At 50.9% G+C, this 22,071-nt stretch overlaps 4 protein-coding genes across 4 annotated transcripts; 2 read left to right on the top strand and 2 right to left on the bottom strand.

The window, feature by feature from the left end:
• Window positions 1–2,221: 2,221 nt before the first annotated feature.
• Window positions 2,222–10,460, bottom strand: CGCA056_v007657 (putative chitinase 10; the record flags this gene model as incomplete). Its single annotated transcript, XM_037322905.1, has 19 exons — window positions 2,222–2,292; window positions 2,347–2,695; window positions 5,670–5,721; window positions 5,780–5,904; window positions 5,958–6,018; window positions 6,097–6,294; window positions 6,344–6,446; window positions 6,550–7,032; window positions 7,100–8,401; window positions 8,465–8,634; window positions 8,695–8,772; window positions 8,830–8,930; window positions 9,010–9,238; window positions 9,308–9,535; window positions 9,585–9,598; window positions 9,658–10,080; window positions 10,132–10,308; window positions 10,374–10,380; window positions 10,456–10,460. The coding sequence occupies 19 exons, from the start codon at window positions 10,458–10,460 to the stop codon at window positions 2,222–2,224; spliced, it is 4,176 nt and encodes a 1,391-aa protein (XP_037179933.1).
• Window positions 10,461–11,383: 923 nt separating this feature from the next.
• On the top strand, window positions 11,384–13,641 carry CGCA056_v007656 (LysM domain-containing protein; the record flags this gene model as incomplete). Its single annotated transcript, XM_037322904.1, has 9 exons — window positions 11,384–11,751; window positions 11,821–11,900; window positions 11,967–12,135; window positions 12,211–12,642; window positions 12,702–13,162; window positions 13,222–13,263; window positions 13,319–13,366; window positions 13,431–13,520; window positions 13,577–13,641. The coding sequence occupies 9 exons, from the start codon at window positions 11,384–11,386 to the stop codon at window positions 13,639–13,641; spliced, it is 1,755 nt and encodes a 584-aa protein (XP_037179934.1).
• Window positions 13,642–14,406: 765 nt separating this feature from the next.
• Window positions 14,407–15,759, bottom strand: CGCA056_v007655 (uncharacterized protein; the record flags this gene model as incomplete). Its single annotated transcript, XM_037322903.1, has 2 exons — window positions 14,407–15,377; window positions 15,438–15,759. 2 exons carry the CDS (start codon window positions 15,757–15,759, stop codon window positions 14,407–14,409), a joined length of 1,293 nt encoding a protein of 430 aa, XP_037179935.1.
• A 3,333-nt stretch (window positions 15,760–19,092) lies between these two features.
• On the top strand, window positions 19,093–20,711 carry CGCA056_v007654 (LysM domain-containing protein; the record flags this gene model as incomplete). Its single annotated transcript, XM_037322902.1, has 2 exons — window positions 19,093–19,293; window positions 19,344–20,711. 2 exons carry the CDS (start codon window positions 19,093–19,095, stop codon window positions 20,709–20,711), a joined length of 1,569 nt encoding a protein of 522 aa, XP_037179936.1.
• Window positions 20,712–22,071: the final 1,360 nt, after the last annotated feature.

Raw genomic sequence — 22,071 nt, 5'->3', positions numbered from 1 at the left:
GGTGCGTATTTGGCAGGGCGGCCGGATGCGATTGGTCCGAGGCTGCTGTAGTACACTAATCTTCTATGTTTTTATATGCTAGGTGGGGGACGGCTACGCAGCAGAGGGAGCTGACTCACCCCACCACAGTTAGCGTATTCACGTCCGGTAGCAGCAGCAGCAGCAGCGGCATAACTAACCTCAGGTCATGCTGTAAGGTAATAAACAGATCAGGCGTCGGAATACACCTATGATAGGTGGTGCTATGAACACTTATACGCACTATTAGTCGCCCTCTGGATAAATAGCTGTCCTACCCCCATAATCGCACGTCTTTCATACTCAGGATTGGCGCCCTTAACTGGCTGGGTCACTGGCTGTGCTAGCTCCTGGGACGCCCTGGGTATCTGACGAGTCTAGGGCAATAAGGACAAGCTATGCCTGCCTATACTGCGTATGCTCCCTCCTGTTTTCTAGTTGAGGAACAACTCTGGGGAGAGGTGTTGAACATAGGGTCTGTTGTAAGGTTGGAAATACCCTCCTTAGAGCTGAGGTATCATAGCCCAACCTATGTATGACTATAACTAGAAAGAGAAGTGGTAGTGATCCGGCTACTTGTTTATACGTAATGATATGTAGATATATTTAACCTGCAGTATAGCGCGTCTTATGTTAACCTTTGCTCCCAGATCTTGTCTAGGTGGCGGTGTTGATGATCATACCCTGTAGAACAATAACATTCTAATGTTGTGATAAAATTTCTTAGAAAAAATGTTACCTGTTTATATGATGGCCTGTTTTGCCTGTTTGAGTTCTAGATCACTTTGCTCGCTCCTATCTAAACTATCCCATCTGCCCTTATCCTAGGTAGAACGTTATGCGCAGGGCTATTTGCGATTTGCTTCCCCAAACTCATAATTTCACAGTGATCTGCTCGGCCGGTTGGATACTCAACTAGCTATTACATAATCAACGGCTGTCGGGCCCTGGCTTATTCCGATGGAGTGGGTCGGGACCAACAGGGCCCCGGACCTACCTGAGGTCCTCCCTTGGCTCTCCCTTGCCCATTAACGATGAATTTGCGCTGTCTGAGTTGCACATCTTGCTGTATACCATAAGTAAACATGCTTCCTGTCACCCTTTACAAATGTCTATATACTGACTGAGGCTTTGCGCGGATATCTGCTTACTGGTGCCCTGATATACTCTTTATCTAGGACGATGGAGTTTGTGATGGTTTATCCTATGGTTAGCTGGCCTTCTTGTCTTGCCCCTGCTTGACGCGTTGGTCTCACTCTTAACGCGACATTATACATTAGTCCGCTTCCGGCCAGGGTCTTACTTCTCGCGGACAAACACGCCTAGACCAAACGCGTGGATAGCCAAGGATATCTAACCCTCTTCTATCTCCTACGCGTCCCCCGTTTTCTCTACCCTCAATCTCCTCTTCCTCTATTCATCTGTTCATCTATCTATCGGTGAATATATCTATTGCTACTCCTGCTGAGGCTGTTTATATATATCGTGCTCCCTGTTGGCCAGCTCTATATGCTTACTAGGATTGTCGTTCTATGCTCTATACTATCCTCCTCCTTCTAGGGATTTTGCTATCTTTCGAGCGATTGTATTCCTCCTCTTGGGATAGACAGGACCGGGCTGAGTAGCAACTCATACAGGCTCTGGGAGAGCCATGCAGGTAGGCACATCTTCACTTGAGCGCCTGCGGGGGTTAGCAGTGGGACTAGCCTGCCTAGGCGTCTAGATATCGATGCTAAGGAAGATATAGGTAAGTAAAAGCATAGAAACTTTTACGCTTTCCAAGCGGACGCTGTTGAACGAAGCTTTATGGGAGGCTATCAAACTTCCTAGCATCGGCTGGTTGATGCCCGCGAGGGCGTGGCACTTTCTATGCCCCCAAGGGCATGAGCTGATTGATGCCCCCGAGGGTGTGGCACTTTCTATGCCCCCAAGGGCGTGAGCTGGTTGATGCCCCCGAGGGCATGAGCTGGTTGATGCCCCCGAGGGCATGGCATGGCACTGGTTCCTCTATCAACTTCGCTAGCCTAGTTCACTACTGCTGCTACGACTATCTATTAATCTAACTGTCCATCTTAATACCTTGTGTACCTATATATGTGTTGCTTCGTTGAAATGTCAATAAATATGTCCCGTTTTTTTTCGTTTTGCCTAACCCTACCCTGGCCCGACCCGTCCCGTGGGGCCGCGCTACTGCTGTGTTATATTAGATATGCATTCTATACGTCTGCGTCTTGAGAATCCAGTCTATCAGTATCAGCTCTGCATCCTTATCGCCTGTCGTCCGCGTTATAAACCGCCATACCTTCGCCCGCATATGCTGGAACAAACTCCACGCTGCATCCTCTGCTTCATCCTTCCCCAGAGATGTTTCCAGCTTAGCGACCTCGTCACAACGTTTGGTGTATGCCTGATAGATCACCAGCATGCGCACCACCTTAACCACAGCTGAGTACTTCGTCGTGTAGTCTGTGATCTGAACCCAGCCGCCATCCTCAGTGATGCCTATCACCGCAAGTGCGCTGAGAAGAGCACTGCTGTAGTCTCCACCCTTCAGCTGGTGGTCCAGCATGCTGATAAGTATGTTGAGTGCTGCGCGTTCTAGCTTCTCCTGCGTTTGATCCTCTATACCTATGCTGGCTGCTTCTGCTATCTGCTCAAATAAGTCCCACGCTTCTGCCTGTGACGGCGTCAGTTTATATAGTGGCTGCTTATCGTCGTCTATTTCCTGCGTGTGGAACCAGATATATAGCAGATATAGCCACACACCCTTATATCTCGCCTATATGTCGTCCTCTATATAGTTGTTAAACAGCCGCCTTAGCTTGACGTGCGCTTCTGTATGCTGCGCCTCAAACAGCACAGCCAGCCTGATGGTGTTAGGCGTAGATGTTGCTCAAGCCTGGTCCAGCATACGCTCAACTGTCGCCTATATCGCCTAAAGCACGACCTCATCTTCATTAATAGGAGCTGTTGTGTTGAAGAGTGCGCTAGCACTAAGCCCTTTTAATTGCACCACCCATCCCACACAGGCTAGCCACAGGCTGGGCTCCAACCTTTCGTTAGCAACGCAGATTAGCTTATCGTGGCTGGTCTTCACACGTTCTGCTTAGACTTTCTGGAGATCTCAAACGCAGTCCATGGCCTGCCAGCCTAGTCTTCTGTTTGGAGCGGCTTGCAGAGACTTATAGGCTGTCTGCCTCTAGGCCACCTCAAACTATCCGCTTGCATCCTGCGTTAAGAAAAACCGCTAGCATAGCACCTCTGTTATCCATAGCAAATCCCTGACTGTGGTGGCTTTCTTGCGAACATCACCCCCCTTCTGCTAATCATTCTCCTATCTGTGTTCTGCCCGATAATGCTCCTGCATGTTTCGCACGCAGCGGCAAACATAACGGCATACGTGGCAGCGTAAACGATCTGTTTAGGGCGGTGCGATATGGGCAACTGGCTCGACCGTGGGGTCTAGGTATTAGAACAACTCTAAATCAGCCTGGCTGCAGATGATGCTTAGGATGTTGCCGACCAATCTAGCCACTTTTCCCCTGGCCTCAGCAGTGATTAACCGATAGTGGTTTCGCAGATATGCTGCGACTTTGTTTGCTACTACTGCATACTGATATGATATGCATATCAGAATGGAATACTGCGCGTTATGGACGAATAGCTCTATGTTTAGCTATACGGATGGCTTGCTTTGGTCTGCTACTATTAAATAATTCCTCCTATCCTCTTTTTATAACCTCACCTTCCTGCCCCTTAATTCCACATACTTTCTCCTTGATCTACTTTCAACCCTGCCTGCGTTCTATCGGTCGGTCAGGCTCTCTAGCCTGGCTGAATTCCCTGTTATATGATTAGCTACTTGATGTGGGGTTTAGGACCACATCACAAAAACATCTACTACCCTATTCACCGATTTCTAGACTCATATTGTTAACTATAACACTGGGAACTAGATGGTTAGAATCGCCTTCATTCAAGCTTTAATTGCATCCGACTTTCATGTATTTTACTACTGGAAAGCTCAACGGCTTCTACGCTGCTAGAAAACAACGGCTTCTACTCCCTGTCTGCACGGACCCACTTAATTTTTGGTGAGGGATTCAACGGCTTCAAGTAGAAGCTGTCGTTGCCTATATGTTAGGTTGTAGTTCGTAGGCTGTAGTAGATCGGTTCTTCAGAGGCTAAGGTGATCAGTCTTAGACTTAATAAATAATTCGCAGTGAAGGTAAGCTGAGAGTATCTGTGAGGATGAATACTAAGTTGATTGCTGAAGAGCTATAGAAGTCTGACTATAAGCCAGGCTCAGGGTCGCACTATATACAAGTTCCAAACAGTTCCTCTTGTCCTGCTACTGATTCCTAACTAGGTATCAGTGAGCGCTCAGTGATCGTGAGTGAGCGCTCAGTAATTGCTGCTGAGCGCTTAGTGATCCACACTACCTGCTCAGTCTTATCTTATCGTCACGTGACTTATACCATAGTTCTTCCGTTCCAAGTGAGTCCCTGTTGTTCCCATGATCCTGCAGAGTACAAATGTCCTGTTCTAGCCGCCCGACGCCTAAGTGGGTCGGTCAACTGTTATCCATGCATAACGGGTCGTAACATGTAATATAGCTAAATCAGCTTAGGTGCAGACAATCCTTAGGATACTGCGGATGGCCTCTGCGATATAGGATCTGCTGGCGATAGGGATCTCTTGGTGATATATCCTCAAATATGATAATACTTCATCAGCAACCACGGCAAACTGGTATACCCTATAAATCATAATAGCATACTGGAGATTATAGACGAACAGCTCCATCCTAATGACTTATGCTGGGGGATGAATAATAATAAATCTATTCTGCTGTTAATAGCTTATTAAATAGCTTCCTCTTATGCTAAATACTAATATTACCTGCCTCCTGAAACTATTTACTTCTAACCTATCTCTGCATCCTGCCCCCTTAAATCAACTTCTCCTGCTGGGTGGTGTGTTATCTGATTCGCTGGATGGCGCGCTCTTCCTAACTCAATAGGTCCATGCGCGCCCAATCACTAACAATATGCCAATTTCCTCCTCATACAAAACCAACCTGTTCCTCCTTTTACATACATCAAGTACCTTTGAAAATATACCTCTGACTGGATCTATATTATGGCTTTTGATACATCCTACTTTCGTTTATTTTAGGGCTGAAAATCACTATGAACTCTACTACCCTATTTTCAATAAACCCTACCCCATGCTTTTGCCAGCCCACTTTAATTTAGCTGGCCGTTTCAATAAACTCTACTCAAGTTCATTATGGACGTGAGGTTAGTTTAGCCTTTAAAAAATAATAGTAAATACACTTAAGAATAAGTAATAAGAACTATTAAGCCTGCTATAAGTATAAGTTATATCTAAGGACATCTAGTGAGTAAGACTTCAGCACCTTATTAATAAAATATTTACTCATAGTATATAAACAATAGTATATAGTAAACAAATAAAATTTTCTAACCCTTAGATACAGCTAACTAGCAGCATAAAGAGTTCCACCTTTGTTAGTCCTCCACGATAGCGTGAAAGATTAGTCTTCTGAAGAACCGCACTGTGAAGGTATAATATCAATCTGTGAGACTGTAAGCGCCAGAATGTAGGAAGGAATCATGTTGCCTTACAGTATCAGAAGCTAGATCCCAGCGTCGACTCAGAGGAATGTTGAACAATGTCCTGCATTCCAATATCAGTTTTACGTGTTCCCTCACTCATTCTGTGTCATGGGACTTACGGTGCTGATGCCCTACCGAATACAGCCCAATGGGCCTCGGCTCCGTAGCAGTACTCCCAGGCAATGGTATCGCTGGTGCCGCCGCTGCCCCAGAGACGGGCAGAAGCCTCCACGCCCATATCAATCTATCTTGTTGTCAGTCACGGGATCTCTTGGTTCGGAGGGTGTAGCTTCGTACCGCTGCATTTGGAACACCCAGTTCGCTGTTGAAGACAATTCCGAAGGTAATCATGGGAGTACTGCGTCGTTTGTGGTTAGTCTATTGAAGACCGCAATGCCTTTGGTGTCGCTCATGGTAACGTGCTGGGGTCACTTACACGACGGCCTCTACCATGCCCTCCGCGTGCAGGTTGTATGAGAACTGCGGCTTCGTGCTGTTGGACTTTCCTCTCTGCTCGTTTTCGAGATCTGCCTTCTCCTTCTTGTCAGGATTGAAAGGGTCCGACCAATCCTCCTTGGGCGGATACTGCTGCATGAAGTCCCATTTCGCCACCTTGTAGGAGATTCGGGCGTTGCTGTGTACTGTTAGCCGGGGGACACGGTTCGAATGATTCCATGACTCACGCATCGATTGATGCCTTTCCGTTCAGTTCTCCGATCAAGCGGAACTGAGGACCGCAAGTCAATATTCCAGGGATCTGGAAGCTTGCACCTAGCGGGGCGAGTCCTGGGAAGCATATCGTTAGCATCACGATAATTCTCGGGTTACGATCCTTGCCCGAACGTCATGGCGCAGAAGTGCAAAGCGAATATGATGGGGCGGCTCTTACCAGCAAGCTCGGCAGGTCCAGTACTGAATCTCAACTCGGCGTTCGCCACGAAGTTGAAACTCGCCTCGACGTCTCCCTTGTTTCGGAACGTCGCGTGAGATTGGTCGAAGGACTTGAGATTAGACAAGTCGCCAATGAGACTAATGACGGCCGAAGTGTCGACGTTGACGGTCAACTCGGTCCAAATGTGTGCAGACGCGTCCAAATTCGGACACGACTTGCTGTCCCTGAAAAGATTCCAGACGAAGGTTTCCCGGACGCTGTGGCGGACGAGGTCGTAGTCAATATCGACGTCTTTCTGTTTGTTGATCCAGTCCACGAGCGCAAGGGAGAACCACCGCTCGTGAAGGAGATGCTTCTCGTGTTCGGGGGTGGAGCGCTTCTCGGTACGCCATCGGTGCTCCAGGTAGCTCTCCCATGAACCGCCGTGGTCTGAGTCGACTTCCAAGGCAACATCTCGCTTTGTCTTGCCAGGAGGAGAGGCTTGTTTGCGGAATTAGCAACATGAATATCACAGGAAGGGGTGGAAAGGGCAGATCCAGTTACTTACCAACGATTTCGTTCCAATAACCCGGGTTGTCGCTGTAATCAACCCGCAGTCTGACCTTGTTGTCCTGGCGACCCTGAAGAACGGAGTAGTCATAGTCGAAAGTCAAGTTGTACACCTTCGGCCTCTCGAACTCCATCCCTCTCTTTTGGAGCTTCCTCTTCACCAGCTTGGGCAGGGCCACCGGAACGTCGTCGTTCACCAGGTCGATGTCGACCGCCAGAGCATACTTGCCAGGACCGCAATGCTCCGGCATCTCCAAGACCGTGTTGGGGACACCACCCTTGAAGAGAGTACCGCAGTTGCTGTCCTCCGACTCGTCGGTGCACACCAGCTTGGCATGCTGCCGACCGTCATGAAACTCCTCGTCACAGTCGAAGACCTCCCAGTGCGAGCCGTCGCGCTTGTCGATGCTGCTAATCTGCTCTTCGGGCCCTGACATGATGTGCCAGCCGAAGGAGTTGAGGTTGGGGTTGTCGTTGCTGCTCGAGGACTTCCGACCTCCCATGGTCTGGTCGACCTCGACACCGAAGGACTGGTCGTCGGATTCCGGGATTTTGTCGGCGTCCGGGAAAAGGTTCTCCAACGGCACTGGGAGGCTTTTAAGCTCCACCTTGAAAGCGTCGCGGTCGCAGCACAGGCCCGGCCAGACGATCTGCTTCTGCCCCTGCATGTTGTGGATCGACGCGGAGCCGGGGATGGTGTACTCGCAGTTGCGACCGCCACCTTCGGCGTGGGTGCCGAACTTGACCTCGTCTTGGTGGCACTCGGGGTTGCAATTGTTGTTCATGTCGTTCCGCCATCGGCAGGACGACGTGTCGATGTCGGTGTCGCAGCAGAGGGCCTCCCAGCGGTTCTTCTTGCACTTGCCCTTGCGGAACGTGGTAAACTTCTTCCCGGTGCCGCACGGATCGTTCCCCTTAGGTTTCGGTTTGAGGATCTGGCTCTGGTCGACCTCGATGCAGTTGCCCTCGTCCCACTCGCAGAGTTGCGTGCCGCCCTCCTGGATCTTGCAGCAGTAGTCCGCGAGACCCTCGAGGCAGGCATCGTTTTCACCCTTGTCGTTGATGTAGTACTGGCTGGAGGTGATGCGCTCCTCTCCAACGTCGCAGGAATTCGTCGACTCGCAGATCAAGCCCCAAAAAAGGTTAGGCGCGCTCCAGCGGCAGGTTTCTGGGTCCGGAGAGTTTGCCAGAGGACAGCACAGGTTGATCATGGGATTCTTGGTATTGGAGCCCTTCTTCTTTTGAGCGCAGCGAACGGTAGCGATTGTGTTCGTTCCGGTGGGACAAGGGTCCTCGCAGCCTGAGGGTGTGTGAGCTGTGATGTTCCGCAGTGCGGCATATCATGAGCTGGGCCATTGCTTACCTGACCAGAAACAACGTCCGTCCAGGTCAACCTTCTTCCAATCGGAGCCGTCTGCGCCAACTCCGTTTCTCTTCTTGAACTTCCCGAGGCCGTCCGGCTGCAAAACAGCGTTCAAAAGATCGTTGTCCAAATTATCCTGATCGATGGCCCAGATGAAAAGTCCACGAAGTCTGCGCGACACCGCTGTTAGCGCTACAAGAATGATGCGGTAAGACTTGTTTTTTACTCACCCCAAGTCATTGGCAAATTCGACCTTTTCTCGAATGGTTTTCTCGTTGTCGTATGATACCCACTGATCGCCCCGATATCTGGATAAACGTCGTCAGAAATGCAACAAGAAAACAATTTCAGACGTTTATACTCACTTGAAGTACATGACCTTCTCTTTTTCATCATAGACAGGAGTCGGGTTGTTGCTGTCGATAGTGTACTCGATGTCTTGGTATGACATATAGCCTCCAGTCCCCTACAATGATGTGAGCCAACAGTTCGTACTTCACACGCAAAGATACATGAGTGTCCAGATACACGGAAGTGGCACTTACCGAGCATTGTCCCGCCGTTCCAGGGTCCGCGAAAGCACACCCTGGGGTATCACAGTCTGGGTCTTCTAGCTTGTAAGTTCGGCCGTAAAAGGCAAGGCCCAAGTTGACCTTGTTTGCCGGCACACCGTTCCTCCACAAGAGATCGAGACCATGCTTTATCTCAGTGAGGTTGGTGTGGGCATAGACATACGGCCCGATCCAGTCAGAGTCCTCGTCCCAACTTCCGTGACTGGATTTAGATCTCAATTAGCAGGCCGGTTTTCTAGTCGAGATCACCACGATTGAGATCGTGACTTACATATCATAGGTCATCAGGTTGACCCAATCAACATACGGCATGACGGCGCCAATGTCAAACCAACGCATATACCAGTAAGAGGTCGGCGCGGTGAAGGAGACCCCCAGTCCCTTACCATCTGCCTGGAAACGAAACCAGATATCCTTCATTAAGAGAACAAAGTTCTGAATATCTCTGGTCTGGCCACCGCGGTCGGGCGCACCAGGGTACTCCCAGTCAATGTCAACTCTGGGCGCGTGTTAACAGCGGAAATAATAGACGACACAACGAAGCTCACCCATCAAATCCCCACTATGATCCGAGAGAAAATCGTCAGCATGTATCAATCAGACGTCGTCGAAGCTACGAACCTCTGTCATGAATCGGAGGAGCTTGTCGACAAAAATGCTTCGCTTGAGTGACGTGCTGGCAATGTCGCCGAATACTGGCTGCGTATCGGTACCGTTGTCGCTGAAGGTCCAGCCGCCTAGAGCAAGCCAGACTTTGAGACCGGGCGCGCGCTGCTTGAGGTTCGTGACGGTCTGGAAACCAGCGATGGTGGCGCCGCGAATAGGATGAATCTCGTAGGTGTCGGGTTTGATGAAGCCAAAGGCCACGTTGATGTGCGTCATAGAGTCGAAGCGCACGTGGCTTATGTCTCTCTGCGAGCAGCCTCTCCGAAGGAGAATCCAGCTTTCGAAGTAGCCGATGACGAGATCGCGGACATCACCATCATGGCCCGTGGTGACAGCGGGGACTTCGCAGTTGCTCTGGCATCCGTCACCGCAGAAAGACTACAGATGCGATCAGTATGTAAGTCAGAAGTGGAAAGAGCGAGCAGGAACTTTCTTGTCCTTGTTCATAATGGACATTACCTCGGTGGTGCCGCAGTTACCCCATTTGTTGCAACACACTCTCAGAGGACATTCTTTGCCAGGTGGATCAGCGTACGCGCCGCAGTCGGCTTTGGAGTCGCAATCAGAAACGCAATCGGGACCGCAGTGATCTTCCTCGTAGCCACACTGAAACATCATTAGTGAGGGCTCAGGAAGCGTTGTCTGACCCCGAGAGATCTCTTGCCACGTACAAAGCCACTACGTCGAGATTAGCCCGGTTCGACGGTGTGGACGCACATTCACTTCATGAAGAGACGCACCTTTTCCCATTACAGCATGCTGTGGGATTTCTGCAAGGGTTTTCATTAGAGCATCCGGTTTGACGTTCAGAAAGAAGGTGCCCAGAAACAGACGGATTTGGAGATACGGGCGTCAGGCTTGAGCCAAAAGCAGATTGCGCAAAGAATGACAAGAAGAGTATTACAGTCCACAAGGAAAGTAGCCTAGGTTGAGGCGGATCGGACAATGTAAACAGCCCCATGATGGAGGAGTTTAGATGGTCTGGTGGACGCAGAAGATCTCCTGAATTACTGGCATGAAGTGTGTCAAAGATTGAGAAAGGTTGCCTTGAAACTTGGGCGGTAGGATAGTATCCTTCCCTACCTGATGATTTCTATTGCAAGGACAACGGGAAAGCTTTAGGATGCAATAATCTGAGTCGGTGCCTGTACGTATTTGGTGGTCGGCGAGCTCATAGGCTGACTGACCCAAACAGGACATGAGCCGAGATCGCCACATTCTCGGCCTTCAGTGTGCGAAAAAATTTACTGGGATCTCGTTCCCACGAGGGCAGACCGACTGAAATCCACGATGAGCTAAAGAGATGTACCTCTACATGCGTGTCGTGGGTGGCACTTCTCGTCAATTCTCTGGGCGTAAGCTGCAATAATGCACGCTGCAGGGGACGCGGACGGACCCACAGAGGCAGGGGCCACTCGAATGCAACATCGAGAATTGCATCCATGCCCGGAATGTCAGATCCATCAGCAGCTTGCCTGGAATACTTCGTGAGAAGGTGAATGAGGGGCCCGCTCGCTGGTCGCCATTTGAAGTCTGCTAACGGACCAAGCGATTGCACTCTTCCGAGTCCGTCTCTGAGATCCCGGCCATTTGAACACTAGAGATTGAGGACTCATCCGTTCCTAAGTCCTCGAGATTGACTCTTCTGTCTTCTGCCGTAGTTGTTCATTCTGGAGCAGAGATGGTGGTCCTTAGTATTTCTTTGGCCTTACTGGCTAGCCATATTCCCGGGGCATTGGGTCTTGTCTATCTTGCCAACATCACGAATACTCCCGATGGCCTTTCCAGCTCCTGCATTCAAGTACTGAACCAAGGCGTCAATTGCGATGCCGTGCTTCTGGATATTGATGCGGCCTTTTACGAGACTGATGCGGTGTTGATTTCATTGTGCACCACCGCTTGTACCACTGCTCTCACGACGTACCAGCGGAGAGTTGCCGGCGCATGCGGCAATAGCAGGTACACTGACCATGAAGGGTGGTCGTATCTAGCCACGTATGACTTTCAGGAGCGTTATGAGGCATACCAAGCTGTTTGTCTCCAGGACTCGTAAGTTCATGTTTTCCAAACTCTGCGGGTGGTATTTGGCTCGCTAACAACTTCATGTTCATCTTCAAGGTCTGGTCGAAGATGCAATGCTGCAATTCGCGACGCCCTTCACATGGACCCAGATGCGATGACAACATCGGCAGCCCCAGGTGCGTTTAATGTTTCAATGGGTTTAACGAAAGCCCATGGGTTGAAACTAACCAACATGAGTAAAGAGCCGACTCTTCCCTGCGACAATTGCTTCCTCTCAAGCATTGCGTTGCGCATCCAACAACCTCTTGCATCGGACGAGCTGATAGCATCGAAGTTTTCATCTTTGACATCGTCTTGCGGCAGCACCACCATAGCCATTACAACACCAGCAGAAACTACGTGGGCTATTCCGTCAGTCACTCTCACGGTCAAATTGAAGTTATCTGTGGAGATTCACGATCTTGACTGACACCAACGTAATTTTAGCCCAACTTCTGAACCTACATCGACCCCCGAGTGCGTTGGGACGACGTACACCATACAGTCCGGCGACACTTGCTTGAGCATTTCCAAGAGTCGTGGTGTTAGTACTTCACAGCTGCTCACCGCCAACCACCTTCCGGCGTTCTGTTCCAACTTCCCCAGTTCTGGAACGATCTGTATTCCCGACAGCATTTCTTGCAAAACGTACGAGATGGTCAAGGGTGATAAATGCCGGGACGTGGCGTCGAGGAACGACATCAGCTGGACGCAGGTCGTGACCTGGAACCCTGAGCTCGGTCAAGCTTGCGAATACATCGACAACTTTGCATCTAGGGGCTACATCCTCTGCGCCTCGAATCCCGGTGGTTCTTGGGTTCACCCGTTCCCCGAGGACGAGGTCGACATGCCTTCGCCCAAAACAACCGCGATCCACCCGTGAGTCTTGACAGAAGCCAAAACCTTTCTCTAGAAACCAGCTAACATTCATCATAAAGCACGCCAACCGTGGAGTTTGAGACTTTTGAAGCCATGCCGAGCCCAACGCGGGCAGATTTACTTCCTAACTTGGGCGTGCTGAATCCCCTTGCGAACGGAACACGTAAGGACTGCGCAAACTACGCAGAAGCGCCGATTGAGCTGAATGCTACGTTGACGTACGACTGCGAGGACGTTGCTGCGATCTACGATGTCAGCTTGGATGATCTCAAGGAGTGGAACCCGGATCTTGCGATCACCGCTGGCATTGACAGCGAGTGCGAGCTCCAGGGCGGATACCGCTACTGCGTGTCGCCCGACGAGCGACGATGGCCGGATATGACCGAGTACTGCGTACGAGAGACCGTTTCTGAGCCCGGCTGGAGTTGCGCGGACTACGCGTTCTGGTTTGGGGTCAATGTGACGCACCTCAACGAGTGGAATCCGGATATTGGGACAGAATGCGAGAACTTCCACACAGGTATGTCAAGTTAACTCGATAAATCCGCTCATCTGGCGTCGACTGACACGACAAACCAGGTTACACTTTCTGCACGGGTGTCAAACATTTCCGGCCCGCAGGTGAGGACTCTACCATCACCGGTTCTTGCTCAAGTATATGCTGATCAACTGCTAGGTCAAGTCTCAAGCTGCACCCGTTGGGTCATCGCAAACGCCACCGAAGGTGACATCGCTCTACATTCTTTCCCGCCCCAGAAAATTGCTAACCAGCGGATGCTTCATTGTAGCTGACACCAGTCCTTGCGATCAGTTTGTGAATAACATCAAGATCCCACAGGCTCGCTTTGTGGCGTGGAACCCCTCGGTAGGATCGGATTGTAAGTCTCAATCAAGACCACTGGCTCCACAAGTCGCGGTTACTAACCCAGCGTAGGTTCCGGAGTCGTCAAGAACTACGACTATTGCGTTGCCATTCCCTCTTGGTCGCCGCCGGCGTAAGCAGTAGGGGTTGCCTGTGAGGAGCAACGAGGATAATCAAGCACAGGGCACATGATGTATGGTGGAGCTGGTTTGGTGGGCTGCTTTTCTGACTGTAACAATAATTTTACAACAAACTATCAATTTGGACTCATCTTATCCGCTCGTCACTCGCTTACCACTCGACTCATGTGTGCTCAAATGCAACGCAATCCTTAGACTTGGCAACTCTGCGCCGCTTTCGAACCCGGCAGCGGCGCGTCTTATGTCTCACGCCACTCAACAGGCGCAGTTGTTCGCATTTCAGTCCGACTGAACCCCTCAGGACTGTGTATTAGGTTACATCAGCAGACGAAGCCTGGATCACATTGAATGAGAGTCGCTGCCTGGCCTTGGCTTCGGCATGGAGTGGAGCCTCAAAAGAACTTCTGAAGGGCCAGCTCGATGATCCTTGTCAACGACCAGCCCTACCCTTCTCGGTCATTAAGATTAGATCGATTGATAAGAAGTTTTTGTCTCCTGACTGTCAACGATAATTTGGTAACAAGAAAGGAAGCGAATCGGCGTCCCGAGTGGCCAGGTCGAGTGGAGGATAGGCAAAATGATTAGCTCGTCTCCTGCTCTATTACCCTTGCCCGCTGAGCTCACAAAGGAGTTCGCCTCTCCCCGCCCTGCGATGTGGGTGCCGCAAATTAACGCGAACCATGCCAAGTGACAATATTTGGCACATATACTTCCGTCCACACACAGGCTTTCCTGAACCAACTGACGATCAAAGATTTGTTTCTACTCCCGAGATAAACCGTCAAGCCATTCAGCCAAACCCACATGCCCGCTCTTCCGCGCAAACCCTGCCGCATCCAACCCTGTTATGTACTCCACCGCATCAGCTCGGGCTCCGTACTGGACGAGAACCTCGGCAAGCTCTTGGTCCCCTTTGGAAGCTGCGACTTGTAGACCGGTCATGCGGGGCGTTGGCTTTCTCCCCGGCATGTCATCTTCCCATGGATTGGAGTTAAATGGGGCGTTGACGTCCACGCCCTCGACGCGACTAAGGGCGAGTCTCATGATATCCGTCCGCAACTTCCCATCCAGGTTTGAAGAACTGGCAATGCTACCCACCAGGCCTCCAGACTCCCATTCGTACAAGTCGCGACCCGGCGGCCTGACCTTGTCGCCGGGGAATATCGTGAGGAAGTCCAGAGCTTGGTCGAGTGATTTGCAGCTCGCCAGATAGTCACCAAGCGATGACACACTACAGTAAAGTCCCCTTGAGGCTAACGCAAGGTGAAGGTTCCTCAGCTTCTGGCTCCCAAATTCGACGCTGTCGTCCCTTGCAACACCAGGATCTTGGCTGCGTATTCCATGCTGCAGGAACCGCTCTGTCTCTGAGTTCACTGGATCATGCACCCAGCCAAAGTTGAGGATATCAGTCCACATGCTTATTTCGTCTGCCGAGTTGCTCTGTTGTTTTGGTGAATGCTGGTATATTGCGGTCCAATAGGCGGTTCGCGGCTGTAGCAGCATCTCGTTCAGGAGGTCAAAGGTGGACCTATCGGGAGGTCCCGGTAACACACCAATAAGGTATCTGAACAGAAGTGTGTGTCGCCTTACGTAGCAGATGACTAGCAAAAGATCGGCAATTTCCGGTAACAAAGCTGAGAGGTCGGTCTGGTCCTCTCGGCCGAGCTGGTCAAACTCGTCTGGATCATTTGTGATCCATAATCTAGAAGCGAGACTTTTCATCCTAGAGTAGTCTTGACGTGGCAAAATTCGAGTCAGCTGGAGCAGGAAGAAATTGCGCGTGAGAAACTCACCATGTTCTCCTAAAGGTACGAAGGCCGGATCGAGATACCGTGATTTAACAGCCCCCGCGAAGAGGTCCAGCTCTAGGAAGTCACTAATGTCTTCTGGTGGTACATCCCACTTGTGCTTCGTCGCTCCTTTCCTCAAGTGAGACAACACGCCATCCAGGTAATCGCTCAACGACAGATACTTTGCAGCATACTGGGTGGCAAGCCGAACGAAGCAAGTTTCCGTAGGGTCGGCAAATTCGTTCTTAATCTCGTGGTTCCAATCTCGGGAAGAGCGCAAGGAAACTCTCAACCCCGATCCTTCGGGATTCCTGTAAACTTCCATGTCGCGTGTCGATGATTCCTGGGAAAGCGGAAATTAGACTGATCCTCGGGCTGGAATCAATCTTAAATACTAGTATAAGGCTGTTTGCCTGATCCGTCTCCGCTCGAGTACACCGGTCAACATATGTGGGAATTGGGGGGCAGAAATGTGGCCCGATAACGGACGGGACTCGCATGAGCGCTTACCGCTAACCCGCGATTGGTTTGCTTCCAGCACGAAGGAAGCGGGGAGCTGGAGGAACGTGGGGGCCGTGCATCCGTTCGTCTTTCCGCGATCTTGGCGTTGCTCAAGGTTCGGACCGAGGGGCGGCAACGTCCCGGCTACATTTCCGAATCCGTCTGTAATCTCCATCCACGGCTTTTTAAGGCTTGGTGGCGGACGGCGCTCCGGGGCCGCCAGTGGGGCAGCGGGTCGCGAAGGATCGGACCCCAACCTGCTTGGCACGAAGCTGAACTCATCACCTCACGTCGATGCGGCCAAGAGGCACAGATTGTCATGGTTCGTGCGATGGATGCGTAGAGCATAGCTTCGACTTTGAATGAAGAGGAAACTGCCACTCCCCGCCTTCTGACTGTGAAAATATCCTGTTGATTCGTGATGACATCGACAATGGGACGATGAACGAAAACCTTCCGTCTTAAAACAGATTATGTCGGCTCATGCAAAGTGATAAGATTAAGAAATATTGTCAAGGAGAGTATGAAGATGTAAGTAAGTGAACCTAGAAAGACCCAAGCCCACAGGTCTGGAAATCAGCTGTCGACGATTGAACTCGTCCTTGTAACCTTTCCCATCTACCACCCATTGCTTCCGTAAGATCCAAACCAGTCTTGGCCTAGTCCCTGAGAGCCAAGTCCGTTGCTCTGGCACATGTTGGCCCGGGCCTGCAACTTGGACCGTCCAAAGACATTAGACGCCTCGTTGACCGATTGCAGACCTCGCCTGAACTTTATCGGGGAGCCAAGCTCGAACGTGTTGATGTTTTTTACTTCCCAGGCTTCTTTGGTGGTTGAGTCCAGTGCATAGAGTTTTGCCTGTCCCGCTTTCACCTTTCGCTGGAGGACGGGCCGCTCGTGAGACCAGAAGATGTTGTTCAATTCTTTGATCTGGTACTTCTTGCCTGGCTCGTAGAGGGCGAGTTCTGACGGCGTCTCCGTCATGATGATGATGTCTCCGTAGCATGCTTCAGCCATGGCCGCCGACATTTGTTGGAAATAACGGATGGTCGGTGGCACTGTTCCGGGAGGTTTCGTTGCCTCGAACTCTAACTGCTTTTTCCTGACAGGATCCAGCCAGCTTCCGGGCGTAAACATGGCGTAAAAGTCTCGGACGCCCGAGTGACTAGAAGCGTCAAGGCTGTTGGTGAACAGATTCTGTACGGGATCATTCGTCAGTTCCATCACTTAAAGGACCTTCAATGGCTTCCCAAAGACGTGTGAAATGCATACCCAGATTGTGTACCGGGCCTTCTGGGACTCTCCGCATGCCCATTCTGTGGCAGCAACGGACAGACCCGTTGCTGCTCCAGCAGTTGTGACACCTTTGGAATAGAAGACACACGTATCGGTAAGGGCCGCCTTGTCTCCTTTGATGTACCGAAGGAAGGTTTGCCAAGTCATGTGCTTGAGAATAGCCTCCGAATCCGTTTCGTCGAGGGCAGTTCCATCGTTCTGGGTAGGACAGAACACGCAGTTTGAAAGATCGAACGCAGGGCCCAGATTCATGTACAACATGTCCGGCTCCTCGACCATAACAGACCATGAGTCATCATCTTTGCTAGACGGAATGACGGGCGCAGGGTAACGAGGCACAGGAGAGCGCTTCCTGGGTTGTCGTCGGAACAGAGGCTTTGCCTGGCTCGGCTGAGGCTGCGTGCCTACATCGCCGCTATACTTGAGTTGGGTGCCACGTTTGAACCCACCACTCAGGTGTATCGCAGTGTCGTCAAATTTGAAACAAGAAACCGTAAAGACTGACAAGAAGAACAGGAAAAGAATGGCACGAAGCCGCAAGAACAGAACGTTGGCCATGGCTTCGGGATGATTGATTGTGAAGACGCGCCAGGCACCGCGCCAAGCAGCTTTTGCGTGAAGAACGTGAGGCGGAACGAACGAAGGTTGTAACGAGTGGCAGTGGTGAAGAGGGAGTGTCGTCAAAGACCGACAGTGGAGGGGCACATCCACAACACGACGACGGAGCGACTTGCACCAGAGATGAAGGCAATATCGACCAAAGTCCGTAAGCCGGGCGACGGATGCTTGGGGGTGCTTTAGAATGGACAAAAGTCTTAGATTAAGCCAAGATAACAAACTACAGTCAGCGCATTCTCATCACGATACTCCATAGCACATTGCCCAAGCTGCTGCAACTTAGATTGAGGCGTAGCAAAAGGATTCACAGGGGCAAGGGTTGTTGAGGACTAGAAGTTCACGCAAACTCAACTTTTAAGGAGGTCATGTGCTAACTTGATTTTGACAAAAGCTCCGCGGATAGATGCGGAAATAACAAGCGCAATATACATAAAGGAACTCAACTGATCACCCACGGCGAGGCAGAGCAGTGTCCTTGTCACAGTACATGATCGTAAAATGCCTGCCTCGCATGGGTTCGTGTGGTGATGATGCAGTGTAAGACCACCCCTGCCTGATGCAGGGGCAGCGATGTTCTCATTGGGTACACCTAGGGTCCTGACTGTCCCGCTCTCAGCTTGCATAAGCCTCGGGCGAGCCGTCTCGTCCGAGGTTTGCTTGGCAAGGTGACAGACCATGTGCCCTCTCATGTCCAGAATCCTGAAGTCCGGCTTGGCGCTTCGAGCTGTGAAAATTGCTACTCTATTTGGGGGGCATCAGGTGCTTCGGGAGATCACCTGGGCCGCGATAGATCACAGGCAGTGAGAAAACATGGCGGATTGAAGGAGCGAGGGCAAGCTAACGGAAGTTCAACTAGCAGGATGGAGATGAAGGGTGGAACTATTGATGCATCCGTCAGGCGCATGATTATTGTCAGCTATGCATGTTCGAGATTACCTGTTGCCTCTCCAAGTGAGTGCGGACCAGAATTATCTTACCATGGGTTTTCAAAAACTGTTGCCTAGAGGCGACGTTCTGTATCTTCACGATGAACTGACAGTACAATAGGGAATACAAAAAGAAGATCTTCTCAACCACGACTGCTTCTTGATTTGTAGCAGCATCACATTCTATTGGAATTGTGCTCTCGTTGTCGCACGCCTAATTTGGCCTTACACTCGTTTTTCAACTGATCCCAACTATCTTTTCCATATTCAACTCATCAATCACTCAATCTGAATATCTCAGTCTGGTATTTTCCACAATGAGACTCCAATCTTTTGCGGTCCTTGTGGCCCAGATTTCGTGGTCCGTCGTCGCCCAGTCATGGGATGTCGAGCCGCCTTCTACCGCCGATCCGAATACGCCATCAGACTGCACTTGGTGGCACGTTGCCGAATCCTCTGAGACTTGCGACGCGATTGCAACTTCCTACGGTCTTGAAGTCTCTGATTTCACCTCATACGTGAGTGCTGCCCGTTCCATTGTCGCGTGTCATCCAGACTGACAAGACAGAACCCCTCTCTCGCTACGGCTTGCGAGCTTGTTACCGGAAACTCTTATTGCATTGAGAGAAACTGGGGCATTCCTCCTGAAGTGCCAGTTACTACCACCACCAGTGCTGCCTCGACGCCGACCAGCGACCCTGGTAATGGAGTCGTGACGCCAACTCCGATCCAGGATGGAATGACCAAGGACTGCAACAAGTTTTACTTCGTCAAGACGGGAGATGGGTGTGCAAATATCGCCAACAACAATGGTATTGCCCTTACAGACTTCTATAGCTGGAACCCAGCAGTTGGGAACACTTGCAGCGGTCTCTGGGCTGAGGTGTACGTCTGTGTCGGTATTGTTAGCGGTGGAACAGTCACATCCCAGCCGCCGGCAACGACAACTGCTCCGAGTAACGGTATCTCTACCCCGACCCCCATCCAGGAGGGCATGACGACTAGCTGCAATAAGTTCTACTTTGTCAAGACGGGAGACGGCTGCGCTGCTATCGCCAGCAGCAACAGCATCGCGTTATCCGACTTCTACGCCTGGAACCCCGCCGTCGGGGATACATGCGCAGGACTCTGGGCTAATGTCTACGTCTGCGTAGGCGTCATTGGCAGCAGTGCTCCTACTACCACGACTGTACCAACATCGACCACAACGGCTGGTAACGGCATCTCCACCCCTACTCCTATCCAAGAGGGCATGGTTGACAACTGTAACCGCTTCTACATGGTTAAGACTGGGGACGGCTGCGCGTCTTTAGCTTCCGCTAACAGTATCCTGCTGTCTGACTTTTATGAATGGAATCCTGCTGTGGGTAGCACTTGCGCCGGCCTCTGGGCTAATGTCTACGTCTGCGTTCGCGTGATCGGATACACAGCCCCGGTCACCACAACGACAGCTCCCCCAACGACGACCACGGCGCCGGGGAACGGCATCAGCACTCCTACGCCGATTCAAGAAGGCATGGTTGGTAACTGTAACAAGTTCTATAAGGTTAAGAGCGGAGATGGTTGCGCGGCGATTGCGTCCAGCAACGGCATTGCCCTCGCTGACCTGTATAAGTGGAACCCGGCTGTTGGAAACACGTGCGCCAGCTTGTGGTTGGACACTTACATCTGTGTCGGCGTCGTCGGCTCGACACCCACTACTACTCTGGTTACGACCACCAAAGCTGGCAATGGTGTCGCAACGCCCACACCAATTCAGGAAGGCATGACTAAAAGCTGCAAGACCTTCCATCTGGTTGTAGGTGGTGACACGTGCTACGATATTGCGGCTAAGTCGGGTATTACTCTGAATAACTTCTACGCCTGGAACCCGGCGGTCGGAAGCAACTGCGCAAGCCTTTGGGGCCAGTACTACGTCTGCATTGCCGTTCTCTAATTGTCTGGTGTCAAGGATAGCAATACCTAAGTTGTTGTAATGGTAGACCAGAATTTTAACAGCGGGCCGAAAGAGTGCCTAGTATTATATGTTTAGAGATCCCTTGCTGGATAGGCGTAACACAACTAAAGCCATACCATCTGTACGCACTTAGATATAGGAATTTTACGCGATCCCTAAAGGCTATGTCAACTCGTGCTCGCCAGCCTGACGTTGAGATATTGGCTTCAAAGAGAATGAATAGCATGTCATGTAATGAGTCTGTGTCACAGCAGGAGCATGTACTTTATTAGACTGCGTGCATGTAAGAACGAAAGACGAGCCTTGTCCTCGAGACAGTACGTGTTAATGCTGATAAATCTTTTACTTGCTCTTCAGCAGTCTTGCTTCTGCTATTAACCATACACGAACCTCCAAGCTCTAATATGCAGGTGGTTCCGAGTTTGGACCGCGTTGCGGTTTTCTAAAAGTTAGCTGTCACGTATTGCTCCCCGCGTCCCGAAATCTCTTTCAGAAGGATGGGAAACTTGTATCATCTCCTTCTTGTGTTGATTGGAAGTACGGCATCTTCACGCCAGTATGGTTCCACGAACCCTACTCTTTGGCGGCATCAATAATCTTCAGATGTAAGCTGCTCCATGATTCCATTGACCGGAACTTCACATGGAAGCCCAGCGATGGACGCCGACAATTGGCAGTTGCCGTAATATGCTTCCCCCCATTACTGTTCATAAGTCGTCTGCCCTTCCCTCGTTCTTTTAGTCCAGATTATCTGCTCTTCTCCAAGTCTTCCACCACCAGCGTCCTAGCCCTCATCGATTCCGACCTGCGACCCATCAGCGGTACCATGTCCTAAGGAAAATGGGTGTACCGCTATCGACAATCGTCCTGTAGCGAAGGAGGTGCTGAGCACATCGGCAACTACTGCGCCGATCAGATGTGGAATATCAACCACAACGGAAAGCAAGTTCCCGACGGCGTCATTATCTTCGTTTGGACGAACTGTCTCACGCGGGAGGCTCTGCCCATGGATAAGCAGGATCCTGCTTACCATGTGCCCGGCGTTGCCCTCGATGTAAAGACGTCACAGAGTCTCCAGCAAGGCTGAGTCTGGAACACTTGCTATCTTTGGGACATAGACAAGGACGGGAAAAGGAGACTCTTCATGCGCGGCTCGGGGTTTCGCGATGACATGATCGGCACCAACGGGGAAAGCTTTTCGAGGGCGTCAAGAAATGTACTCAAAACAAGATGGAGAACGCGAGCTTTGACCGGTACTACAACGGCTACCCGAATGATACTCCCAAGGTTCAGGGCGCTACTTGGCTTTTCAAGGCAGATGTCCTAGAGAAGAGTGACC

Source organism: Colletotrichum aenigma (genome assembly GCF_013390185.1).
Source record: "Colletotrichum aenigma strain Cg56 chromosome Unknown KSG_Cg56_contig04, whole genome shotgun sequence".
NCBI lineage: Eukaryota > Fungi > Ascomycota > Sordariomycetes > Glomerellales > Glomerellaceae > Colletotrichum > Colletotrichum aenigma.
The sequence above is the reverse complement of the archived record's forward strand: the minus strand, read 5'-3'. Positions and strand labels throughout refer to the sequence as shown.